We start from the raw sequence: 24,326 nt of genomic DNA on the forward strand, positions 1-24,326 counted from the left end.
CAGCCCCCAGTGCGCTGAAGCTCAGGCCATTCCTGGTGCCCTGGCCTCCTGTACTGAGCTGTGGTGAGCCCATCCAGGTCCTGCTGGATACATGCGTGGGGAGGGGGGTGCCCTGGGTTGGGTCGATGATGAGAACCTCATATTATCCTGAAGAGAGGTGATGACTTAAAAATCATGCTCAATAGGATTACGCTGAGGCCCAGCCTAGGTGAGAATTTTGGAAGAGGATGCTGGGATCCAGAGGCGCCCGACAGGGCCACTGTATTTTGGGCTACAGACCTAGAGGCCCTGAAGGGCATCTGAAGGGGGCCCAAGCCTATCTCTGAGCTCCCCTGTGCGGCAGTCCAGGATCCCTGTGTGGACATATGCTGGGACTCTGGTTCCCTAGGGGCAGGGCATGTGGGTGGCTCCTCCCTGACCCCCATTCTCCCCTGTCTTTCAGTGAGCTCTTCTGCCCAGGCAGGCCCCCTGGCATTGACCGGCATAGGTGAGTGGATCCTGCTGGGGTCATGGGCCATGAGCCAGGCTGCTGGGGTCGCTGAGGGTCAGCCTTTGGGACAGGAGAGTTTCCTTAGGGAGCCAACCTGAATCCCCACTGGGGAGGGCTAGGTTCTCCAGGAGGGCAGCTTCCTTGGGAGTCTGACCCAAGGAGGATATCTTCTCTAAAGCCCTGCAGTGGTGAGGGTGGTCCAGGCAGCAAAGGGTTCCTTCAACCCCACCCAGGACAGTGCCCAGCTGAGACTCAGTGTGCAGGTCTGGCCACAAGGACTGCCCAGGCCGTATGAGAGGGTCCATAGGAGCTCCGGGGCACCACAGCGGTCACACAGGAGCTTTCCTTCCCCAGAGAGGGGTGAGCGATTGGGCCTATGGGGTCAGGCCTTTGGAGATTCAAGGATTGGGCCCCACCTATGACCCTGAATGGGACCGAGCCTTTGAGCAATGGACCATCCCAGTGGTGCCTCTGAGCCTAGTGGGCGGCAATGTGGCTTCAAGGGGGTTGGGTCAAGGCTGAGCTCTGGCCGGTGCCTGGTAGTGCTGCAGGATGGCCCTGGGATTTGCTGGCTTTGGGCAAAGGGGCCAGCCTGTGTCCTTCTGGGGGTCACCCCTTCCCTGTGGGCAACTAGCGGGAAGGGTGGCATCCTTAGGTGGAAAGGCCCACTGCCGAGGGTCCTGTCCCGGGAATTTGCCTCCCATGCTTCTTCTGATTCACAGACTCACCTCCAGGGTGGTGGGGTCTTGGGCCCGAGGAAAGGAGAAGATACCGTGTGTTCCCCAATTGGCCGAGTGTGGCTCGGCTCTGTGTTTGGGAGGTGTGTAGGGTATGAACGGGGACCCACCAGAGAACACACGTGGCCCAGGGCCCCAGGTTATGATTTCCCATGCACACTTTGAGAGAACTCTGGGTGGGTGCCCTCCACTCCCAGGCACAGGCTATGCAACTGCCAGGTCTGCAGTGGCATGTGGCTTCCAGGTCAGCCTCCTTGGTTGGCCATGAGCAGGTTGGTTGCCCTGTCCTGTGCCCAGTGGTCTCGGAGTGGCCCAGGGGTTCTGCAGGGGAGCTGGTGTGGGTAGTGGAGGTGCTTGTGGGGCCTGCAATAGAGCACAGCCCAGGTGCCTTGCATGAGCTCAGTGACCCACCTGCCCTGTCCTAGTCCTAGCTCAGTGACCCACCCCCCCTGCAGTGATGGGGAGTACCAAGGGTCCCCTGTGTCTGTGATGGGTCAGTGTTCGCATCACATGGGTCCATGGAGGGAGAGCAGGCATGAGCTGGCACCACCCACCACCTTCCCCCTGTGGAGGCGTGAGGCCATGTTTGGACACATGTCCTCCTGTCCCCCCAGACAGTGAGCCTGGAAGAAGACTTGCCTTGGTCCCACTGTCCCTGGGCCAGTGTCCATCAGCCAGGTGCCCAGCCCCCGGTGCACTGAAGCTCGGCCCTCCCTGGCACTCTGGTCTCCTGCACTGAGCTGTGGTGAGCACATCCAGGTCCCACTGGATGTTTGCATGGGGAGGGGGTTGCCCTGGGTTGGGTTGATGATGAGAATCTTCTATTTTCTTGAAGAGAGGTGATGACTTAAAAATCCTGCTCAATAGGATTATGCTGAGGCCCAGCCTAGGTGAGAATTTTGGAAGAGGATGCTGGGATCCCCAGCAGGAGGGATTTGGGGCTGGAGACCTGGAGGCCCTGAAGGGTATCTGCAGGGGCCCCAACCCTGTCTCTGCACTTGTCTGTGAGGCAGCCCAGTTTCCCTGTGTGGGCTTGGTGTCAGTGCCCTGGTTCCCTGGAGCAGGGCATGTGGGTGGTTCATCCCTGAAATCGCGTTCTCCCTTTGTGTTTTTCAGTGAACTCTTCCACCCATGAGGGCCCCCTGGCCTTGAGAGTATAGGTGAGCGGATCCTGCTGGGCTCATGGACCAGGCCACGTGGGGTCACTGAGGGTCAGCCTTCAGGACAGGAGGGATTCCTCAGGGAGACAACCTGAATCCCCACTGGTGAGGGATTGGTTCTCCAGGAGGGCTGTCTCCTTGGGAATCTGACCCAAGGAGGACACCTTCCTTGAAGCCCTGCAGGAGTGACAGTGGTCCAGGCAGGAAAGGGTTCCATTAGTCCCATGCAGGGCAGCTCCCAGCTGAGACTCGGTGCTAGGGTCTGGCCTTGAGGACTGCCCAGGCCACATGAGGCAGGGTCCCAGTCTGCTCTTTCCAGCGTATGCTTGGAGAGGGAGCCTGGGTAGGCCCCCTCCCTGCACAGGGGCAGGCTGTGCATCTGCCGGGTCTGCAGCGGTGCCTGCCTTCAGGGCCAGCCTCCTTGGTTGGCCTGAGCTGGATAGTGGCCTTGGCCCCACCCAGGGGTCACAGTGCAGCCCAGGAATTGTAGGGGAGCCGGCATGGGGAGTGGAAGTGCTCCAGGGGCTTGCAGTAGGGCACAGCCTGGGCATCTTGCTTGAGCCCAGTGACCAGCCTGCCCTCTTTTCCAGGGTTCAGTGGCAGGGAGGACCAAGGGCCCCCACGTCTATGACTATCACTGTTTCACATGGATCCCATCACGTGGGTCCATGGAGGGAGAGAATGTGTGAGTTAGCACCCCCTGCCTCCTTTCCCACACGGAGGCATGAGGTTCTGTTCAGACACTTTTCCCTGTCCCTCCAGATGGTGACCCTGAAGGAGGACTTGTGTTGGGCCCAATGGCCCGGAGCCAGTGTCTGTCAGCCAGGTCCCCAGCCCCTGGCACGCTGAAGTTTGGGCCCTTCCTGGCACCCTGTTCTATCGGGGGAACCCACCCCCAATAATTCAATGTAGGTTCTTTTCTATTTTCCCTAAGTATCGGCTAGTCTGAGAAATAAAGGGAAAGAGTACAAAAGAGAAATTTTAAAGCTGGGTGTCTGGGGGAGACATCACATGTTAGCAGGTTCCATCATGCCCCCCAAGCTGCAAAACCAGTAAGTTTTTATTAGTGATTTTCAAAGGGAAGGGAGTGTACAATTAGGGTGTGGGTCACAGAAATCACATGCTTCACAAGGCAATAAAATATCACAAGGCAAATGGGGGCAGAGCACTGGGGCCAAATTAAAATTGCCAATGAAGTTTCAGGCATGCATTGTCATTAATAACATCTTATCAGGCGACAGGGTTTGAGAGCAGACAACCGGTCTGACCAAAATTTATTAGGCAGGAATTTCCTCGTCCTAATAGGCCAAGGAGCACTGCAGGAGACCAGGGCTTATTTCGTCCCTTATCTTCAACTGTATAAGACAGACATTCCCAGAGCGGCCATTTTAGAGACCTCCCCCTAGGAATGCATTTTCTTTCTCAGGGCTGTTCCTTGCTGAGAAAAATAATTCAGCAATATTTCTCCTATTCGCTTTTGTAAGAAAAGAAATATGGCTCTGTTCCGCCCGGCTCTCAGGCAGTAAGGCCTGATGGTTATCTCCCTTGTTCCCTGAACATCACTGTTATCCTGTTCTTTTTTCAAGGTGCCCAGATTTCATATTGTTTAAACACACATGCTTTATTAACAATTTGTTCAGTTAACACAATCATCACAGGGTGCTGAGGCAACATACATCCTCACCTTACAAAGATGATGGGATTAAGAGATTAAAGACAGGCGTAGGACATAATAAGAGTATTGATTTGGGAAGTGATAAATGTCCATGAAATCTTCACAATTTGTGTTCTTCTGCCATGGCTTCATCAGGTCCCTCCGTTCGGGGTCCCTGACTTCCCGCAACACTGGTCTCTTGCACTGAGCTTTGGTGAGCCCATCTAGGTCCTGCTGGATGCATGTGTGGGGAGGGGGGTGCCCTGGGTTGGATCAATGATGAGAACCTTATATTGTCCTGAAGAGAGGTGATGACTTAAAAATCATGTTCAGTAGGATTACGCTGAGGCCTGGCCTAGGTGAGAATGTTGGAAGAGGATACTGGGATGCTGAGGTCTCTGGCTGAGCTACTGTATTTTGGGCTGGAGATCTGGTGACTCTGAAGGGCACCTGGAGGGCCCGACCCTGTCTCTATGCTCCTCCGTGAGGCAGCCCAGGCTCCCTGTGCAGGCTTGCTGTTGGCACTCTGGTACCCTGGGGCAGGACATGTTGGTGGCTCCTCCCTGAGCTCCATTCTCCCCTTGTGTCTTTCAGTGAGCTCTTCCATCCAGGAGGGCCCCCTGGCATTGACTGGCATAGGTGAGTGGATCCTGCTGGCATCATGGCCATGGGCCAGGCTATGAGGGGTTGCCAAGGGTCAGCCTTCAGGAAAGAAGGGTTTCCTCGGGGAGCCAAACTGAATCCCCACTGGGAAGAGATGGGTTCTCCAGGAGGGCAGCTTCCTGGGGAACAGGAACCAAGGAGGACACCTTCCCTGAAGCCCTGCAGGGGTGACGGTGGTCCAGGCAGGAAAGGGTTCCTTCAGTTCCACCCAGGGCAGCTCCCGGCTGAGTCTTGACGCTCACGTCTAGACTGCCCTGATATATGTTGGGGGCCAAAGGGGCTCTGGGGTGCCTTGGGGGTCACACAGGTGCTCTTTGTCCCTGGAGAGAGGTGGGTGATCGGGCCCATGGAGTTGAGCAGTGGAGATTCGAAGATTGCACCTGACACATGGTCCTGAATTGAACTCACCCTGTTGAGCAATGGGCCATCCCATGGGCCTCTTCAAGCCTGAAGGGGTGCGGTGCTGTTTCACTGGGGATAGGTCAAGGCTGAGCTCTGGCTGGCGCCTGGTGGTGCTGCAGTTCAGCTGTTGGACTCATGGGCTTTGGGCCAATGGGGCAGGCTGCATCCCTCTGGAAGTCACCCCTTCCCTGTGACTGGAAGTTACCCCTTCCCAGTGGGCGATTGTTGGGAAGGGTGGCCTCCTGAAGTGAGAAGGCCCACTATTGAGGGTCCTGTCCTGGCAATTTGCTGCCCATGCTGTTTCTGAGCCATGGAGACACCTCCAGTGTGGTGGGGTCTTGGGCCCAAGGAAAGGAGAAGACACTGTGTCCCCCAATTAGCTGAGTGTGGCCAGGCTGTGTGTTTGCGAGGTGTGAGGGGCATTAATGGAGACTCTCACCAGAGAAAGCATGTGGCCCTGGGACCCCAGGTCGTGGTTTCCAGTATGTGCTTGGATACAGCACATGGGTGCGTGCCCACCATGCACAGGGACTGGCTATGTGACTGCCAGCTCTGCAGCAGCATCAGGCATATGGGCCAGCCTCCTTGGTTGACCATGAACTGGTTGCTGGCCCTGGCCTGTGCCCAGTAGTCCTGGGGTGACCCTGGTGTCATACAGGGGAGCTGGCATGTGTAGTGGAGGTGCTTGTGGGGCTTACAGTAGGGCACAGCCCTGGCTTCTAGCCTGAGCCCAGTGACCTGCCTGTCCTATCCTTTTGGTGTTCAGTGGCGGAGAGAGCATCGGGTGCCCCGCATCCATGACAGGCAAGTATTCCACATGGATCTCATCACATGGGTCCATGGAAGGCAAACATCCCTGAGCTGGCACACCATACCTTCTGTCCACATGGAGGGCTGAGGTTGTGTTTGGACACTTGTCCTCTTCCTGTTCCTCGAGATGGTGACCCCAGAGGAGGACATGCATTGGGCCCGCTGTCCCTGGCCAGTGGCCATCAGCCAGGTGCCTCGCCCCTATTGCACTGAAACTCGGGCCCTTCCTGTCACCTTGGTCTCCTGCATTGAGCTTGGGTGAGCCCATTCGGGTGCCACTGGATGCCTAGGCAGGGAGGGGGGTGCCCTGGGTTGGGTCGATGATGAGAACCTTATATTGTCTGAAGAGAGGTGATGACTTAAAAATCATGCTCAATAGGATTACGCTGAGGCCCAGCCTAGGTGAGAATTTTGGAAGAGGACACTAGAATCCTGAGGTTGCCAGCAGGGCCACTGTATTTTAGGCTGGATACCTCGAGGCCCTGAAGGGCATTTCATGGAGGGACCCAACCCTGTCTGTGCTCCTCCATTAGGCACACCAGACTTTCTGTGTGGGCTTGGTTTCTGTGCTCAGCTTCCCTGGGGGTGGGACATGTTGGCGGCTCCTTCCTGAGCCCCATTATGCTCTGTGTCTTTCAGTGAGCTCTTCCCCCCAGCAGATCCCCTGGGATTGATGAGCATAGGTGAGTGGATACTGCTGGTGTCATGGGCCATGAGCCAAGTTGTGTGGGGTCCCTGAGGGTCAGCCCTCAAGCCCCCTGGGTTTCCTCAGGAGCTGATCTGAATCCCGACTGGGGATGTGTTCTCCAGGAGGGCAGCTTCCTTGGGAATCGGACATAAGGAGGAGATCTTCTCTGAAGCCCTGCAGGGGTGGCAGTGGTCCAGGCAGGAAAGGGTTTCCTCAGCCCCACGCAGAGCAGTGCTCAGCTCAGACTTGGTGCTTGGGTCAGGCCTCTAAGATGGCCAGGCCACATGAGGGGGGCAACAAGGTCTCCGGGGAGCCAAGGGCATCTCATGGGGGCTCTCCAACCCTGGAGAAGGGTGGGCGATTCGGTCCATGGGGTCAGGCCATGGAGATTCATGGATTGCACCAAACCCATGGCCCTCAATGGGACTGACCCTATAAGCAGTGGGCCCTCCCAGTGGCACCTCTTTGAGCCATGTTGGGGGCGGCACTGTTTCTCTGAGGTTGGATCAAGACCAGCTCTGGCCAGTGCCTGATGGTGGTGCAATCCAGTCCTGGGACTCGTGGGCTCTTGGCCAAGGCTGCAGCCCATGTCCCACCGGGGGTCACCCATTCCTTGTGGGCGAGTGGCAGTAATGATAGCCTCCTGAGGTGGGAAGGCCCGCAGTGGAAGGACCTTTACTGGAAATTTGCAGTCCAAGCTGCTTCTCAGCCATTAGGACAACTCTAGTGGGGCGGGGTCTTAGGCCCAAAGAAAGGAGAAGACACCATATGTCTCCCGGTTGGCTGAGTGTGGCCCTGCTCTCTGTGTGGGAGGTGTTGTGTGGGGCATGGATTGGGACCCACCAGAGAAAGCTCGTGGCCCTGGAGCCCCAGGCTGCGATTTCCAGTGCACCTTGAAAGGAGGGTAGGTGCCCTCCATGCACAGGGCAGACTGTGCAACTGCCAGGTAGGCAACAGCATGTGGTGTCCGGGCCAGCGTCCTTGGTTTGCTCTGAGCTGTTTGGTGTCCATGGCCCCTACCCAGGGGTCCAGGTACCACCCGGGGTCATGCAGGGATGCTGGCGTGGGCAATGGAAGTGCTCAAGGGGCTTGCAGTAGGGCACAGCCCGGGCGTCTTGCCTGAGCCCAGGAACCCGCCTGCCCTGTCCTTCCATGGTTCAGTGTCTGGGAGGGCAAAGCGTTCCCCCGATCTATGACACATCAGTGTTTCCCATGGATCCCATCACATGGGTCCACGGAGAGAGAGCATGTGTGAGCTGGCACCCCCCACCCCATTCCCTGTATGGAGGCCTGAGCCTCTAGTTGGACACTTGTCCTCCTCCTGTCCCCCCAGATGGTGACTGTAGAGGAAGACTTGCTTTGGGACCGCTGGCCCCATGCCAGTGGTTGTCATCCAGGTGCCCAGCCCTTGGCGCACTTAAGCTCAAGCCCTTCCTCGTGCCCTGGTCTCCTGCCCTGAGCTGTGGTGAGCCCATCTGGGTCCCACTGGATGCATGCGTGGGGAGGAGGGTGCCCTGGGTTGGGTCGATGATGAGAACCTTATATTGTCCTGAAGAGAGGTGACGACTTAAAAATCATGCTCAATAGGATTACGCTGAGGCCCAGCCTAGGTGACAATTTTGGAAGAGGATGCTGAGATCCCAAGGTCTCCAGCAGGGCTGCTGTATTTTGAGTTGGAGACCTGGAGGCCCTGAAGGGCATCTTAGGGGTGCCCGACCCTGTCTCTGTGTTCTTCCTTGAGGCAGCCCAGGCTCTCTTGCGGGCTTGGTGTCGGCCCTCCAGTTCCCTGGGGTTGAGGCACATTGGAGGCTCCTTCCTGAGCCCCCATTCTCCCCTGTGTCTTTCAGCGAGCTCTTCTGCCCAGGTGGACCCCTGGCCTTAAGTGGGATAGGTAAGTGGATCCTGCTGGGGTCATGGACCATGAGCCAGGTCGCTTTGGGTCACTGAGAGTCACCCTTCGGGCCACGAGGGATTCCTCAGGGAGCCCATCTGAAACCCACCGGGGATGGATGGTTTCTCCAGAAGGACAGCTTCCTTGGAAATCGGTCCCAAGAAGGATGCCTTCCCTGCAGCCATGCAGAGATGACGGAGGTCCAAGCAGGAAAGAGTTCCTTCAACTCAACGCAGTGCACATCCTAGCTGAGACTCAGTGCACAAGTCAGGCATGGAGGACTTCCCAGGCCACATGAGGGGGTCCACAGTGTCTCCAGGGGCCACGGGTGTTATGAGGGTGCTGTCTGTCCCTGAGGCTTGCAGAGGGGCAGGGTGTGGGTGATCGGACTTATGGAGTCGGTCCGTGAAGATTCAAGGATTGGGCCCAACCCATGGCCCAGAATGGACCAACCCTGTGGAGCAATGGGCCATCCCGGTGGTGCCTCCTTGAGCCTCGTGGGGGCGGTGTGGCTTCAGTGGGGTTGGGTCAAGCCTGAGCTCTGGCCTTCACCTGGTGGTGCTGCAGGCTGGCCCTGGGAATGTGGGCTTTGGGCCAAGGGTGCAGTCTGCATCCCGCTAAAGGTCACCTCTCCCCGAAGTGGAGTGGCCAAAAGGATGGCATCCTGTGGTGGAAGTCCCACTGTCAAGGGTCCTGTCCTGGCAATTTGCTGCCCAGGCTGCTTCTAAGCCATGGGATCACCTCCAGGGTGGCGGGATCTTGAGCCGAAGGAAAGGAGAGGACATCATGTGTCCCCTGATTGACTGAGCATGGCTCAGCTCTGTGTTTGGAGGTGTGCGGTGCATGAATGGGAACCCATCAGAGAAGGCATGTGGCCCTGGGGCTCCAGGATTTGATTTCTGGTGTGAGCTTGTAGAGGGCGTCTGCAGTGGCACGTGGCATTCAGGTCAGCCTACTTGGTTTGCTGTGAGCTGGTTGATGGTCCCGGCCCTGCCCAGTGGTCCCGTTGTGGCACAGAGTCAAGTGGGGGAGCTGTGGCAAGGAGGGCCAAGGGTTCCCCGCATTCATGACCGTGACTGTTTACATGGATCCCATCTCTTGAGTCCGTGGAGGGGAAGCATGTGTGAGCCAGCACCCCCTGCCCAGTTTCCTGCATGGAGGCATGAGGCCATGTTTCTACACCTGTCCCTCTCCGCCAGATGGTGACCCCAGAGGAAGATGTGCATTGGGTCCACTGTCCCCAGGCCAGTGTCTCTCAGCCATGTGCTCAGCCCCTGGTGAGCTGAAGCTCAGGCCCTTCCTGGCATCCTGGTCTCCTGCACTGAGCTGTGGTGAGCACATCTGGGTTCCTCTGAATACACATGCGGGGAGGGGGATGCACTGGGTTGGGTCAATGATGAGAACCTTATATTGTCCTGAAGAGAGGTGATGACTTAAAAATCATGCTCAATAGGATTATGCTGAGGCCCAGCCTAGGTGAGAATTTTGGAAGAGAATGCTGGGATCCTGAGTTCCCCAGCATGGCCACTGTATTTTAGGCAGGAGACCTTGAGGCTCTTAACGGCATCTCCGCGGGCCCAACCCTGTCTCTGGGCTCCTCTGTGAGGCAGCCCAGGTTTCCTGTGCAGGCTTAGCTCCGGTTCCCTGAGCGCCCATTCTCCCTTGTGTCTTTCAGTAAGCTTGTCTGCCGAGGTGGGGCCCCCACGCATTGACCGGCCTAGGTGAGTGGTCCTGCTGGCATCATGGGTCATCGGCAGCATGGGGTCACCAAGGGTCAGCCTTTGAGACAAGAGGGTTTCCACAGGCAGCCGACCTGAATCCACACCATGGAGGGGTGGGTTGGTCCTCCAAGAAGGCTGCTTTTTTGGGAATCAGACCCAAGGAGGATACCTTCCCTGCAGCCCTGCGGGGATGACAGTGGTCCAGACAGGAAAGGGTTCCTTCAGTCTCACGCAGGGCAGCTCCCAGCTGAATCTCAGTGCATTGGTCTGGCCTCGAGGACTGACCAGGCCACATGAGGGGGGCCACAGGGGCTTTGGGATGCAGTGGGGTCACACAGGATCTCTCCATCCCCGGAGAAAGGTGCGCATAGAACCCATGCATTCGAGCTGCAGAGATTCAAGAATCGCACATGAATTATTGCCCTGAATGGGACCGACCCTGTTGAGCAATGTGCCATCCCAGGGCGCCTCTTTGAGCCTGAAGGGGGTGGTGCTGTTTCCCTAGGTTTGGGTCAAGGCTGAGCTCTGGCCAGTGCCTGCTGGTGCTATAGTCCTGTCATGGACTCGTTAGCTTTACTCCAAGGGGTCAGCCCACATCCTACTGGGGATCTCCCCTTCCTTGTGGCTGGAAGTCACCCCTTCCCCATTGGCAAGTGTCAGGAAGGGTGACCTCCTGAGGTGGAAGGCCTGTCGAGGGTCTTGTCCCTGGAATATGCCACCCATGCTGCTTCTGAGCCATGGGGTCACCTCCAGGGTAGCAGGTCTTGGGCCCAAGGAAAGAAGAAGTCACCATGTGTCCCCTGATTAGCTGAGTGTGGCCCTGCTCTGTGTTTAGGAGGTGTGTGGGGCATGGAGGGGACCCACCAGAGAAAGCATGTGGCCCAGGGACCCCAGGTTGCAATTTCTAGTACATGCTGGGATAGGGCACCTGTGTGGGTGCCCACAGTGCACAGGGATAGGCTATGTGACTTGCAGGTCTGCAGCGGCATCTGGCATCCGGGCCAGCCTCCTTGGTGGGCCGTAAGCTGAATAGTGGCACTGGCCTGTGCCCAGTAGATCTAGTATGACCCTGGGGTCATGTGGGGGAGCCGGCATGGGCAGTGGAGGTGCTCATGGGACCTGCAGTAGGACACAGTCGGGGCTTCTTGCCCGAGCCCAGTAACCCGCCTGCCCTGTCCTTCCAGGGTTCGGTGGCTGAGAGAGCATTGGTTGCCCTGTGTCGGGCCAGTGTTCTGCATGCATCCCATCACATGGATCCATGGAGGGCGAGCATCCCTGAGCTGACACACCCCACCTTCTGCCCCCATGGAGGGGTGAGGTTGTGTTTGCACACCTGTCCTACTCCTGTTTCTCCAGATGTCGAGCCTGGAGGAAGACTTGCACTGGGCCCAATGGCCCCAGTTCAGCGTCCGTAAGCCAGGTGCCCAGCCCCTGGTGCACTGAAGATCGGGCCCTTCCTGGCGCCCTGGTCTCCTGCCCTGAGCTGTGGTGAGCACATCCGGATCCTGCTGGATGCGTGTGCGGGGTGGGGGGGTGCCCTGTGTTGGGTTGATGATGAGAACCTTATATTGTCCTGAAGAGAGGTGATAACTTAAAAATCATGCTCAATAGGATTACGCTGAGGCCCAGTCTAGGTGGGAGTTTTGGAAGAGGATGCTGGGATCCCAAGGTCCCCAGGAGGGCCCCTGTATTTTTGGCTGGAGATCTGGAGGCCCTAAAGGGCATCTTGGGGGTACCCAACCCTGTCTCTGTGCTCCTCCTTGAGGCAGCCCAGGCTCCCTGTGCAGGCTTGGTGTCCACCCTCCAGTTCCCCAGGGTTGAGGCACATGGGAAGCTCCTTTCTGAGCCCCGTTCTCCCCTCCACATGGAGGGCCCCTGGCATTTACTGGCATAGGTGAGTGGCTGGTGTCATGGGCCATGAGCCAGGCCGCGTGGGGTCACCAAGGGTCAGCCTTCGGGAAAGAAGGGTTTCCTCGGGGAGCCAACCTGAATCCCCACTGGGAAGAGATGGGTTCTCCAGGAGGGCGACTTCCTGGGAAACAGGAACCAAGGAGGACGCCTTCCCTGAAGCCCTGCAGGGGTGATGGTGGTCCAGGCAGGAAAGGGTTCCTTCAGTTCCACCCAGGGCAGCTCCCAGCTGAGACTCGGTACTTACGTCTGGACTTAAGGACTGCCCTGGCCATATGAGGGGCACCACAGGGGCTCCGGGGTGCCATGGGGTCACACAGGCACTCTCTGTCCCTGGAGAAAGGTGGGTGATCAGGCCCATGGAGTTGAGCTGTTGAGATTCAAGGTTCACACCTGACACATGGCCCTGAATGGGACCCACCCTGTTGAGCAATGAATGGGCCATCCCATGGGCCTCTTTGAGCCTGAAGGGGGGTGGTGCTGTTTCACTGGGTGTAGGTCAAGGCTGAGCTCTGGCTGGTGCCTGGTGGTGCTGCAGTCCAGCCCTTGGACTCGTGGGCTTTTGGCCAAGGGGGCAGCCTCCGTCCAACTGAAAGTCACCCCTTCCCTGCGGCTGGAAGTTACCCCTTCCCAGTGGGCGAGTGTTGGGAAGGGTGGCCTCCTGAAGTGGGAAGGCCCGGTATTGAGGGTCCCGTCCTGGCAATTTGCTGCCCATGCTGCTTCTGAGCCATGGAGTCAACTCCAGTGTGGTGGGGTCTTGGGCCCGAGGAAAGGAGAAGACACTGTGTCCCCCGATTAGCTGAGTGTGGCCAGGCTGTGTGTTTGCGAGGTGTGAGGGGCATGGATGGAGACTCACCAGAGAAAGCATGTGGCCCTGGGGCCCCAGGTTATTTCCAGTATGTGCTTGGATACGGCACATGGGTGGGTGCCCACCATGCACAGGGACTGGCTATGTGACTGCCAGCTCTGCAGCAGCATCAGGCATACGGGCCAGCCTCCTTGGTTGACCATGAGCTGGTTGCTGGCCCTGGCCTGTACCCAGTAGTCCTGGGGTGACCCTGGTGTCATGCAAGGGAGCTGGCATGTGTAGTGGAGGTACTCATGTGGTCTGCAGTAGGGAGCAGCCCTGGCTTCTAGCCTGAGCCCAGTGACCTGCCTTTCCTGTCCTTTCAGGGTTCAGTGGCAGAGAGAGCATAAGGTGCCCCATGTCTGTGATGGGCCAGTATTCCACGTGGATCTCATCACATGGGTCCATAGAAGGCGAGCATCCCTGAGCTGGCACACCCCACCTTCTGCCGGCATGGAGGGGTGAGGTTATGTTTGGCACCTGTCCTCTTCCTCTTCCTCGAGATGGTGACCCCAGAGGAGGACTTGCGTTGGGCCCACTATTCCCGGGCCAGTGGCCATCAGCCAGATGCCTAGCCCCTGTTGCACTGAAGCTCGGGCCCTTCCTGTTGCCCTGGTCTCCTTCATTGAGCTTGGGTGAGCCCATCTGGGTGCCCCTGGATGCCTGCACAGGAAGTGGGGTTCCCTGGGTTGGGTCGATGATGAGAACCTTATATTGTCCTGAAGAGAGGTGATGACTTAAAAATCATGCTCAATAGGATTACGCTGAGGCCCAGCCTAGGTGAGAATTTTGGAAGAGGACACTGGGATCCCAAGGTCCCTGACAGGGCCACTATATTTTGGGCTGGAGACCTGGAGTCCTTGAAGGGCATCTGGAGGGGGCCCAAACCTGTCTCTACGTTCCTCCATGAGGCAGTCCAGGCTCCCTGTGTGAGCTTCGTGTCGGTGCTCAGATTCTCCTGGGTGGTGCATGTGGGTGGCTCCTCCCTGAGCCCCCTTTCTCCTCTTGTGTCTTTCAGTGAACTCTTTTGCCCAGGAGGACCCCTGGTCTTGAGTGGCATAGGTGAGTGGATCCTGCTGGGGTCATGGGCCATGGACTAGGCCATGTGGGGTCACTGAGGGTCAGCCTTCAGGACAGGAGGGATTCCTCAGGGAGACAACCTGAATCCCCACTGGTGAGGGATTGGTTCTCCAGGAGGGCCACCTCCTTGGGAATCTGACCCAAGGAGGACACCTTCCCTGAAGCGCTGCAGGAGTGACATTGGTCCAGGCAGGATAGGATTCCATTAGTCCCATGCAGGGCAGCTCCCAGCTGAGACTCGGTGCTAAGGTCTGGCCTTGAGGACTGCCCAAGCCACATGAGGGTGGCCCCAGGCTGTGATTTTTGGTGCATGCTTGGAGAGGGAGTCTGGGCACCCTCCCTGCACAGGGGCAGGCTGTGCATCTGCCAGGTCTACAGTGGCGCCTAGCTTCAGAGCAAGCCCCCTTGGTTGGCCTGAGCTGGTTGGTGGCCCTGGCTCCTACCCACAGGTCACAACACAGCCCAGGAAGTGCAGGGAAGCCGGCTTGGACAGTGGAGGTGCTCCAGGGGCCTGCAGTAGGGCACAGCCTGGGCATCTTGCCCGAGCCTAGTTACTCGCCTGTCCTGTCCTTCCAGGGTTTGGTGGTGGGGAGGTACAAGGGTTCCCTGGGTCCATAACTTTCCCTGTTTCACATGGATCCCATCACATGAGTCCATGGACGTAGAGCATGTGTAGCCAGCAGCCCCTCCCTGCTTTCCTGCATGGAATCTTAAGGCCCTGTTTGGACACTCTTCCCCTGTCCCTCCAGATGGTGAGCACAGAGGAAGAATTGCGTTGGGCCCTTTGGCCCTGGACCAGTGTCTGTCAGCCACGTGCTCAGCCTCCCGTGCGCTATAGCTCAGGTCCTTCCTGTCATCCTGGTCTCCTGCACTGAGGTGTGGTGAGCCCATCCAGGTCCCTCTGGATGTGTGAGTGGGGACAGGGGTGCCCTGGGTTGGGTCGATGATGAGAACCTTATATTGTCCTGAAGAGAGGTGATGACTTAAAAATCATGCTCAATAGGATTACGCTGAGGCCCAACTTAGGTGAGAATTTTGAAAGAGGATGCTGGGAATCACAAGGTCCCCGGCAGGACCACTGTATTTTAGGCTGGAGACCTCGAGGCCCTGAAGGGCATATCACGGAGGGGTACCCTACCCTGTCTGTGCTCCTCCATTAGGCACACCAGGCTTCCTGTGTGGGCTTGGTGTCTGCACTCAGCTTCCCTGGGGGTGGGACATGTTGGTGGCTCCTTCCTCAGTCGCATTCTTTGTGTCTTTCAGTGAGCTCTTCCCCTAGAAGACCCCCTGGGATTGACTGGCATAGGTGAGTGGATACTGCTGGTGTCATGGGCCATGAGCCAAGCTGCGTGGGGTCCCCGAGGGTCAGCCCTTGGGCCACCTGGGCTTCCTAAGGAGCTGATCTGAATCCCGACTGGGGATGTGTTCTCCAGGAGGGCAGCTTCCTTGGGAATCGGACACAAGGAGGAGGCCTTCTCTGAAGCCCTGCAGGGGTGGCAGTGGTCCAGGCAGGAACGGATTTCCTCAGCTCCACACAGGACAGTGGAGCTGGGCAGTGCTCAGCTCAGACTTGGTGCTTAGGTCAGGCCTCTAGGATGGCCAGGCCACATGACGGGGGCCACAAGGGCTCTGGGGCACCATGGGCATCTCATGGGGGCTCTCCAACCCCAGAGAAAGGTAGGCAATTTGGCCCATTGGGTTGGGCCACAGAGCTTCAAGGATTGCACCAAACCCATGTCCCTCAATGGGACCGACCCTATTAAGCAATGGGCCATCCAGTGGCACCTCTTTGAACCATGTGGCAGACGGCGCTGTTTCTCTGAGGTTGGGTCAAGACTAGCTCCAGCCAGTGCCTGATGGTGGTGCAGCCCAGTCCTGGGACTCATGGGCTTTGGGTCAAGGGTGCAGCCCGTGTCCCACTGGGGATCACCCCTTCCTTATGAGGGAGTGGTGGGAAGGGTATCCTCCTGAGGTGGGAAGGCCTGCTGTGGAAGGAACTTTCCTGGAAATTTGCAGTCCAGGCTGCTTCTGAGCCATGAGGTCATCTCCAGGGTGGCGGGGTCTTGGGCCCAAGGAAAGGAGAAGACACCATATGTCTCCCGATTGGTTGAGTGTGGCTCTGCTCTGTGTGTGGGAGGTGTTGTGTGGGGCATGGATTGGGACCCACCAGAGAAAGCTCGTGGCCCTGGAACCCTAAGCTGTGATTTCCAGTGCACCTTGAGAAGGGGCCTGGGTGCTCGCCCTCCGTGCACAGGGCAGGCTGTGCAGCTGCCAGGTTGGCAGTGGAGCGTGGCGTCCGGGCCAGTGTCCTTGGTTTGCTGTGAGCTGGTTGGTGTCCTTGACCCCTGCCCAGGGGTCCCAGTGCTGCCCGGGGTTGTGAGGGGACCCAATGTGGGCAAGGGAGGCCGGCAGTAGGGCATAGCCAGGTGTCTTGCACGAGCCCAGGAACCTGCTGGCCCTGTCCTTCCATGGTTCGGTGGCTGGGAGAGCAAAGGGTCCCCCGCGTCTGAGACACATCGGTGTTTCACATGGAGCTCATCACATGGGTCCATAGAGAGCAAGCGTGAGCTGGCACCACCCACCCCCTTCCCTGTATGGAGGCCTGAGCCCCTGGTTGGACACATGTCCTCCTCCTGTCCCCCCAGATGGTGTCTATGGAGGAAGACTTGCCTTTGGGTTGCTGGCTCCAGGCCAGTGGTTGTCATCCAGGTGCCCAGCCTTGGTGCCCTGAAGCTCAGGCCTTTCCTAGTGCCCTGGTCTCCTGCACTGAGCTGTGGTGAGCACATCTGGGTCCCACTGGATGCATGCGTGGGGAGGAGGGTGCCCTGGGTTGGGTCGATGATGAGAACCTTATATTGTCTTGAAGAGAGGTGATGACTTAAAAATCATGCTCAATAGGATTACGCTGAGGCCCAGCCTAGGTGAAAATTTTGGAAGAGGATGCTGGGATCCCATGGTCTCCAGCAGGGCCATGGTATTTTGGACTGGAGACCTGGAGGCCCTGAATGGCATCTTGGGGATGACCAACCCTGTCTCTGTGCTCGTCCTTGAGGCAGCCCAGTCTCCCTGTGCAGGCTTGGTGTCGGCCCTCCAGTTCCCCGGGGTCATCACACATTGGAGTCTCCTTCCTGAGCCCCTGTTCTCCCCTGTGTCTTTCAGTGAACTCTTCTGCCCAGGCGAGCCCCTGGCCTTGAGCAGGATAGGTAAGTGGATCCTGCTGGGGTCATGGGCCATGAGCCAGGCAGCTTTGGGTCACTGAGGGTCGCCCTTCAGGCTAAGAGGGATTCCTCAGGGACCCAACCTGGAACCACCAGGGACAGGTGGTTTCTCCAGGAGGGCGGCTTCCTTGGAAATCTGTCCCAAGAAGGACGCATTCTCTGAAGCCATGCAGAAATGATGGAGGTCCAGGCAGGAAAGGATTCCTTCAACCCAATGCAGTGCATGTCCTAGCTGAGACTCATTGCATGAGTCAGGCCTGGAGCACTGCCCAGGCCACATGAGGGAGTCCACAGTATCTCCGGGGGCCACGGGTGTTATGCAGGAGCTCTTTGTCCCCGAGGCTTGTTAGGGGGGTAGGGTGAGGGCGATCGGGCTTATGGAGTCAGGCTGTGAAGATTCAAGGATCAGGCCCAACCCATGGCCCAGAATGGACCGACCCTGTGGAGCAATGGGCCATCCCTGTGGTGCCTCCTTGAGTCTGATGGGGGCAGTGTGGCCTCAGTGGGGGTTGGGTCAAGGCTGAGCTCTGGCCTTCACCTGGTGGTGCTGCAGGCTGGCCCTGGGAATTGTAGGCGTTGGGCCAAGGGTGCAGCCCACATCCCACTAAGGTGACCCCTCCCTGAAGTGGAGTGGCCAGAAGGGTGGGATTGTGTTGTGGAAGGCCCAATGTCAAGGGTCCTGTCCTGGCAATTTGCTGCCCAGGCTGCTTCTGAGACATGGGGTCATCTACAGGGTAGCATGTTTTTCAGCCGAAGGAAAGGAGAGGGCATCATGTGTCCCCTGATTGGCCGAGTGTGGCCTGGCTCTGTGTTTGGGTGGTGTGTGGTGCATGAATGGGGACCCACCAGAGAAGGCACATGGCCCTAGGGACCCAGGATGCGATTTCCTGTGTGAGCTTGTAGAGGTCACCTAGGGGCAGGCTATGTGACTGCCAGGTCCGCAGTGGTACATGGCGTCTAGGCCAGCCTCCTTGGTTTGCTGTGAGCTGGTTGGTGGCCCTGACTGGTGCCCAGTGGTCCTGGTGCGGCCCTGGGATGGTGTGGGGGCGCTGGTGTCGGCAGGGGAGGTGATCTCCAGGCCTGCCATAGTGTGTGGCCCACCATAGGTGCAGCCCGGGGGTTCTTGCCTGAGCGTAGTGATGCACCTGCCCTGTCCTTCTAGGGTTCGGTGATGGGAGGGTCAAGGGTCCCCCGCATTCATGATGAGTCAGTGTTCCCTATGGATCCCATCACATGGGTCCATGGAGGGCGAGGATGGGTGAGCCGGCACCCCCTGCACACTTCCCTGCATGGAGAGGTGAGGCCCTGTTTGGACCCATGTCTTCCACCTGTGTCCTCAGATGGTGAGCCCCGAGGAAGAATTGCTTTGGGCCTCCTGGCCCCGGGCCAGTGTCCGTCAGCCAGGCGCCCAGCCCCCAGTGCGCTGAAGCTCAGGCCCTCCTGGTGCCCTGGTCTCCTGCACTGAGCTGTGGTGAGCCCATCTGGGTTCCTGTAATGCCTGTGTGGGGAGGGGTTGCCCTGGGTTGGGTCGATGATGAGAACCTTATATTGTCTGAAGAGAGGTGATGACTTAAAAATCATGCTCAATAGGATTACGCTGAGGCCCAGCCTAGGGGAGAATCTTGGAGGAGGATGCTGGGAATTACCTGGCAGGACCACTGTATTTTGGGCTAGAGACCTGGAGGCTCTGAGGGCATCTGGAGGGTGCCCAACCCTGTCTCTGCGCTCCTCCGTGAGGCAGCCCAGGCTCAGTATGTGGGCTTGGTGTCAGTGCTCCTGTTACCCAAGGGTGGGGCACTTTGGCTTCTCCTCCCTGAGCCCCCATTCTCCCCTGTGTCTTTCAGTGAGCTCTTCTGCCCAGCAGACCCCCTGGCATTGACCAGCATCGGTGAGTGAATCTTGGTGGCATCATGGGTGATGAGTCAGACTGCATTGTGTCACCAAGTATCAGTCTTCAGGCAGGAAGGTACCCTCAGGGAGTCGACCTGAATTTCCACTATGGAGAGATGGGTTCATCCTCCAGGAGGGTGGCTTCCTGGGGAATCAGACCCAAGACAATGCCTTCCCTGAAGCCTTGCAGGGATGACGGTGGTCCAGTCTGGAAAGGGTTTCTTCAGTCTCATGCAAGGCAGCTCCCAGCTGACACTCGGTGCATGAGTCTGTCCTCGAAGACTGCCCAGGACAAACGAGCATGACAACAGGGGCTCCGGGGTGGCACAGGGATCACGCGCAGGCTGTCCTTCCCCCGAGAGGTGTGGGTGATCGGGCCCATGGGGTCAGGCTGTGGAGATTCAAGAATTGCGCCCCACTCATGGCCCTGAATGCGAATGACCCTGTTGAGCAATGGGCCACCCCAGTAGCTCCTCCTTGAGCCTGGTGGGTAACAGCTTGACTTCAACTGGTTGGGTCAAGGCTGAGCTTCGTGGTGCTGCAGGCCGGCCCTGGAACTCATGGGCTTTGGGTCAAGGGTGCAACCCGCCTGCTGCTGGGGATCACCCCTTCTTCGAGGTAAGTGGCGGGAAGGGTCATGTCCCAAGGTTGGAAGTCCCCCTCATGAGGGATCTGTTCCAGGAATTTGTTGCCCAGGCTGCTCCTGAGCCATGGGGTTGCCTCCAGGGTGGTGGGGTCTTGGGCTCAAGGAAAGGAGAGAGCACCATGTGGCTCCTGATTCGCCAAGTGTGGCCCAGCTCTGTGTTTGACAGGGGTCTGGGGTGTGGATGAGGGCCCGCCAGAGAAAGCACATGGCCCTGGGCCCCAGGCTGTGATTTCTGGTGTGTGTTTAGAGAGGGAGCCTGGGCGGGTGTCCTCCCCATACAGGGGCAGGCTGTGGGACTGCCAGGTTGGCAGCAGTGCCTGGCATCCGGGCCAGCCCCCTTGGTTGGCCGTGAGCTGGTTGGTGACTTTGGACCTTGCCCAGGGGTTCTGTTGTGGTCCAGAGTCATGCAGTGGAGCCAGCATGGGCAGTGGAGGTGCTCCAGGGGCCTGCTGTATGGCACAGCCAGGGCATCTTGCCCAAACCCAGTGACTAGCCTACCCTGTCCTTTGAGGGTTTGGTGGCGGAGAGGGCCAAGGGTTCCCTGGGTCCATGACTGTCATTATTTCATGTAGATCCCATCACATGGGTCCATGGAGGGAGAGCATGTGTGAGCCAGCACCCCTTCCTTGCTTTCCCTCACAAAGGCGTGAAGCCCTGTTTGAACACCTGTCCCCTGTCCCGCCAGATGGTGACCCCAGAGGAAGACTTGCGTTGTGTCCACTGGCCCTAGGCCAGTGGCGATCAGACAGTTGCCCAGCCCCTGGTGAGCTGAAGCTCAGGCCCTACTGGCACCCTGGTCTCCTGCATTGAGCTTGGTGAGCACATCTCAGTCCTGCTGGATACGTGTGTGGGTAGGGGGTGCCTTGGGTTGGGTCGATGACGAGAACCTTATATTGTCTGAAGAGACGTGATGACTTAAAAATCATGCTCAATAGGATTACACTGAGGCCCAGCCTAGGTGAGAATTTTGGAAGAAATTGCTGGGAATTACGAGTTTCCTGTGAAGTCCGCTGTATTTTGAGCTAGAGACCTGGAGGCTCTGAGGGCATCTGGAGGGTGCCCAACCCTGTCTCTGCGCTCCTCCGTGAGGTAGCCCAGGCTCACTATGTGGGCTTCGTGTCGGCACTCCTATTACCCAAGGGTGGGGCACTTTGGCATCTCCTCCCTGAGCCCCCATTCTCCCCTGTGTCTTTCAGTGAGCTCTTCTGCCCAGAAGACCCCCTGACATTGACCAGTATAGGGGAGTGGATCCTGCTGGGGTCATGGGTCATGAGCCAAGCTGCGTGGGGTTGCTGAGCATCAGCCTTTGGCTGCAAGGGTTTCCTCAGGAGCTGACCCAAATGCCCACCTGGGATGGGTTCTCCAGGAGGGCAGCTTCCTTAGGAATCGGACCCAAGGAGGATACCTTCCGTGAAGCCCTGCAGGGGTTGTGGTGGTCCAGGCAGTAAAGGGTTTCCTCAGCCCCATGCAGGGCAGCACCCAGCTGAGACTCAGTGCTCAAGTCAGGCCTCTAGGATGGCCAGGCCACATGAGGGGGACCACAAGGGCACTGGGGCGCCAAGGGGGTCTTACGGGGGCTCTCCCACCTTGGAGAGGTATGTGTGACCCGGCCCATGAGGTCAGGCTTTGGATTTTCAAGGATCTCTCCAAACCCATGGCCCTGAATGGGACTGACTCTATTAAGCTATGAGCCATCCCAGTGATGCCTCTTTGAGCCAAGTGGGGGGTGGCACTGTTTCCATGAGGTTGGGTCAAGACTAGCTCTGGTGACCCCATGATGGTGCTGCAGTCTGGCCCTGAGACTCATGGGCTTTGGGCCAAGGGTATAGCCCATGTCCCACCGGGGGCCACACCTTCCTTGTGGGCAAGTGGCGGGAAGGGTGTCCTCCTGAGGTGAGAAGGCCTGCTGTGGAAGGACCTGTCTAGGCTGCTTCCGAGCTATGGGGTCACCTACAGGGTGGCAGCGTCAAGGAAAGGAGAAGACACCATGTGTCCCCCGATTTGCTGAGTGTGGCCCCACTCTGTGTGTGGGAGGTGTTGTGTGAGGCATGGATGGGGACATATCAGAGAACACATAAGGCCCTGGGTCCCCAGGCTGCGATTTCTGGTGTGGTGTGGAGCAGGGCCTGAGTGCTCGCCCTCCACACACAAGGGCAGGCTGTGCGACTGCCAGATCGGCAGCAGTATGTGGCATCCAGGCCAGCCTCCTTGGTTGGCCATGAGATGGTAGGTGGCCCCGGCCTGCACCCAGGGGGCCGGTACAGCCCTGGGGTCATGTGAAGCAAGTGGAGCGGGCAGTGGAGGTGCTCAAGGTGCCTGCAGTAGGGCATAGCCATGGCGTCTTGCCTGAGCCCAGTGACCTACCTGCCCTGTTCTTCCAGGGTTCAGTGGTAGAGAGGGCCAAGGTTCCCCCGTGTCCATGTGGATCCATGTTTCACATGGATCTCATCACATGGGTCCATGGTGGGAGAGCAATCGTGAGCTGGCATCCCCCAGCCCCTTCCTGCATGGAGGCATGAGGTTCCATTTGGACACATGTCCACCTCCTGTCCCTCAGATGGTGAGACTGGAAGAAAACTTTCATTGGGCCCAGTGTCCCAGGGTGAGTGATCATCAGTCAGGTGCCCAGCCCTTGGTGTGGTGAAGCTCAGGCTCTTCCTGGTGCCCTGGTCTCCTGCACAGAGCTGTGGTGAGCACATCCAGGTCCCGATGGATGCATGTGCAGGGATGGCGGGGGGTGCCGTGAGTTGGGTCAATGATGAAAACCTTATATTGTCCTGAAGAGAGGTGATGACTTAAAAATCATGCTCAATAGGATTACGCTGAGGCCCAGCTTAGGTGAGAATTCTGGAAGAGGACGCTGGGATCCCGAGGTCCCCTGGCAGGGCCACTGTATTTTGGGCTGGAGTCCTTGAGGCCCTGAAGGACACCTTCGGGGTGCCCAACCCTGTCTCTGCACTCCTCTGTGTGGCAGCCCAGGCTCCTTGTGCAGGCTTGGTGTCTGCACTCTAGTTCCCTGGGGGTGGGGCACATTGGCGGCTCCTCCCTGAGCATCCGTTCTCCTCTGTGTCTTTCAGTGAGCTCTTCTACCCAGGCAGGCCCCTGGCTTTCAGCGGCATAGGTGAGTGGATCTTGCTGGGGTCACGGGCCAAGAGCCAGGCCACGGGGCTGTTGCTGAGGGTCACTCTTCAGGCCACGAGGGTTTCCTTAGGGAGCTGACCTGAATCCCCACCAGAGATGGATGGTTTCTCCAGGAGGGTGGCTTCCTTGGTAATTGACCCCAAGAAGGACGCCTTCTCTGAAACCCTGCAGGGGTAACAGAGGTCCAGGCAGCAGAGAGTTCTTTCAACCCAATGCAGTGCAGCAACTTGCTGCCTTGATGCTCCCCATCCCTGGAGAAAGGTGGGCATATGGCCCATGGAGTTGAGTTGCAGAGATTTAAGGATCGCACAGGACTTATTGCCCTAAATGGGACCGACCCTGTTGAGCAATGTGCCATCCCATGGTACCTCTTTGGGCAGTTGGTGCATGGGTCAGGCCTGGAGCACTGCCCAGGCCACATGAGGGGTCTACTGGGTCTCCAGGGGCCACGGGTGTTACGCAGGAGCTCTCCGTCCCCAAGGCTTGCAGGGGGGTAGGGTGTGGGTGATCGAGCTTATGGAGTCAGGCTGTGAAGATTCAAGGATCGGGCCCAACCCATGGCCCTGATGGGACCGACCCTGTTGAGCAATGGGCTATCCCACTGGTGCCTCCTTAAGCCTGATGGGGGTGGTGCAGCCTCATTGGGTTTGGGTCAAGGCTGAGCTCTGGCCATCACCTGGTGTTTGGCCCTGGGAATCGTGGGCTTTGGGCCAAGGGTGCAGCCTGTGTCCCCCTGGAGGTCACCCCTACCAGAAGTGGAGTGGATGGAACGGTGGCATCCTGTGGTGGAAGACCCACTGTTAAGGGTCCTGTCCTGGCAATTTGATGCCCAGGCTACTTCTGAGCCATGGAGTTACCTCCAGGGTGGCAGGGTCTTGAGCCAAAAGAAAGGAGAGCACATCATGTGGCCTCTGATTGGCCAAGCATGGCCCAGCTCTGTGTTTGGGAGGTGTGCGGTGCATGAATGGGGACCCACCAGAGAAGACATGTGTCCCTGTGGCCCCAGGATGTGATTTCTGGTGTGTGCTTATAGAGGGTGCCTGGATGGGTTCATTTAATGCCCAGGGGCAGGCCATGTGACTGCCAGGTCTGCAGTGGTATGTGGCATCCAGGCCAGCCTCCTTGATTTGCTGTGAACTGGTTGGTGCCTATGGCCCTGCCCAGTGGTCCTGATGCAGCCCAGATTCGAGCAGGGGATTTGGCGTGGGTAGTGGAGGTGCTCCAGGGTCCTGCACTAGGGTGCAGCCTGGGCGTTTTGCTCGAACCCCGTGACCCGCCTGCCCTGTCCTTCCAGGGTTCAGTGGCCAAAGGTTCCTCGCATGCATGACCGTCACTGTTTTACATGGATCTCATCTCATGAGTCCATGGAGGGACAGCATG

At 58.2% G+C, this 24,326-nt stretch overlaps 2 protein-coding genes, 1 long non-coding RNA gene and 13 other non-coding genes across 16 annotated transcripts in view; all 16 read left to right on the forward strand.

Annotated features, from left to right (window-relative positions):
- The first annotated feature begins 19 nt into the window (after positions 1 to 19).
- Positions 20 to 3,297, forward strand: LOC101179008. The gene is made up of 4 exons (XR_004030525.1): positions 20 to 63; positions 443 to 487; positions 1,842 to 1,972; positions 2,344 to 3,297. It is a non-coding gene; the product is annotated as an uncharacterized LOC101179008 (long non-coding RNA).
- Positions 120 to 201, forward strand: LOC115835670. The gene has a single exon (XR_004030699.1). It is a non-coding gene; the product is annotated as a small nucleolar RNA SNORD115 (small nucleolar RNA).
- LOC115835697 lies at positions 2,029 to 2,110 on the forward strand. Its single transcript, XR_004030726.1, has one exon. It is a non-coding gene; the product is annotated as a small nucleolar RNA SNORD115 (small nucleolar RNA).
- Positions 3,298 to 4,052: 755 nt separating the features above from the next.
- On the forward strand, positions 4,053 to 17,204 carry LOC115835505. Its single transcript, XM_030814458.1, has 6 exons — positions 4,053 to 4,255; positions 4,636 to 4,680; positions 13,298 to 13,432; positions 13,990 to 14,033; positions 15,315 to 15,357; positions 16,697 to 17,204. The coding sequence occupies exons 3-6, from the start codon at positions 13,425 to 13,427 to the stop codon at positions 16,923 to 16,925; spliced, it is 324 nt and encodes a 107-aa protein (XP_030670318.1). The 5' UTR covers positions 4,053 to 4,255; positions 4,636 to 4,680; positions 13,298 to 13,424; the 3' UTR covers positions 16,926 to 17,204.
- LOC115835689 lies at positions 4,312 to 4,393 on the forward strand. The gene has a single exon (XR_004030718.1). It is a non-coding gene; the product is annotated as a small nucleolar RNA SNORD115 (small nucleolar RNA).
- On the forward strand, positions 6,231 to 6,311 carry LOC115835677. Its single transcript, XR_004030706.1, has one exon. It is a non-coding gene; the product is annotated as a small nucleolar RNA SNORD115 (small nucleolar RNA).
- Positions 8,044 to 24,326, forward strand: part of LOC100591039 — a 241,888-nt gene continuing 225,605 nt past the window's right edge. The window contains exon 1 of the mRNA XM_030814450.1: positions 8,044 to 8,069. The gene's annotated coding sequence lies outside the window, so the exon portion shown is untranslated. The remainder of the gene's footprint in view (positions 8,070 to 24,326) is intronic.
- On the forward strand, positions 8,126 to 8,207 carry LOC115835668. Its single transcript, XR_004030697.1, has one exon. It is a non-coding gene; the product is annotated as a small nucleolar RNA SNORD115 (small nucleolar RNA).
- On the forward strand, positions 9,883 to 9,964 carry LOC115835666. Its single transcript, XR_004030694.1, has one exon. It is a non-coding gene; the product is annotated as a small nucleolar RNA SNORD115 (small nucleolar RNA).
- On the forward strand, positions 11,762 to 11,843 carry LOC115835681. The gene has a single exon (XR_004030710.1). It is a non-coding gene; the product is annotated as a small nucleolar RNA SNORD115 (small nucleolar RNA).
- On the forward strand, positions 13,663 to 13,744 carry LOC115835652. The gene has a single exon (XR_004030681.1). It is a non-coding gene; the product is annotated as a small nucleolar RNA SNORD115 (small nucleolar RNA).
- Positions 14,989 to 15,070, forward strand: LOC115835653. Its single transcript, XR_004030682.1, has one exon. It is a non-coding gene; the product is annotated as a small nucleolar RNA SNORD115 (small nucleolar RNA).
- Positions 16,884 to 16,965, forward strand: LOC115835651. Its single transcript, XR_004030680.1, has one exon. It is a non-coding gene; the product is annotated as a small nucleolar RNA SNORD115 (small nucleolar RNA).
- LOC115835678 lies at positions 18,795 to 18,875 on the forward strand. Its single transcript, XR_004030707.1, has one exon. It is a non-coding gene; the product is annotated as a small nucleolar RNA SNORD115 (small nucleolar RNA).
- Positions 20,676 to 20,756, forward strand: LOC115835694. The gene has a single exon (XR_004030723.1). It is a non-coding gene; the product is annotated as a small nucleolar RNA SNORD115 (small nucleolar RNA).
- Positions 22,555 to 22,636, forward strand: LOC115835659. The gene has a single exon (XR_004030688.1). It is a non-coding gene; the product is annotated as a small nucleolar RNA SNORD115 (small nucleolar RNA).

Source organism: Nomascus leucogenys, chromosome 6 (assembly GCF_006542625.1).
Source record: "Nomascus leucogenys isolate Asia chromosome 6, Asia_NLE_v1, whole genome shotgun sequence".
Classification (NCBI taxonomy): domain Eukaryota; kingdom Metazoa; phylum Chordata; class Mammalia; order Primates; family Hylobatidae; genus Nomascus; species Nomascus leucogenys.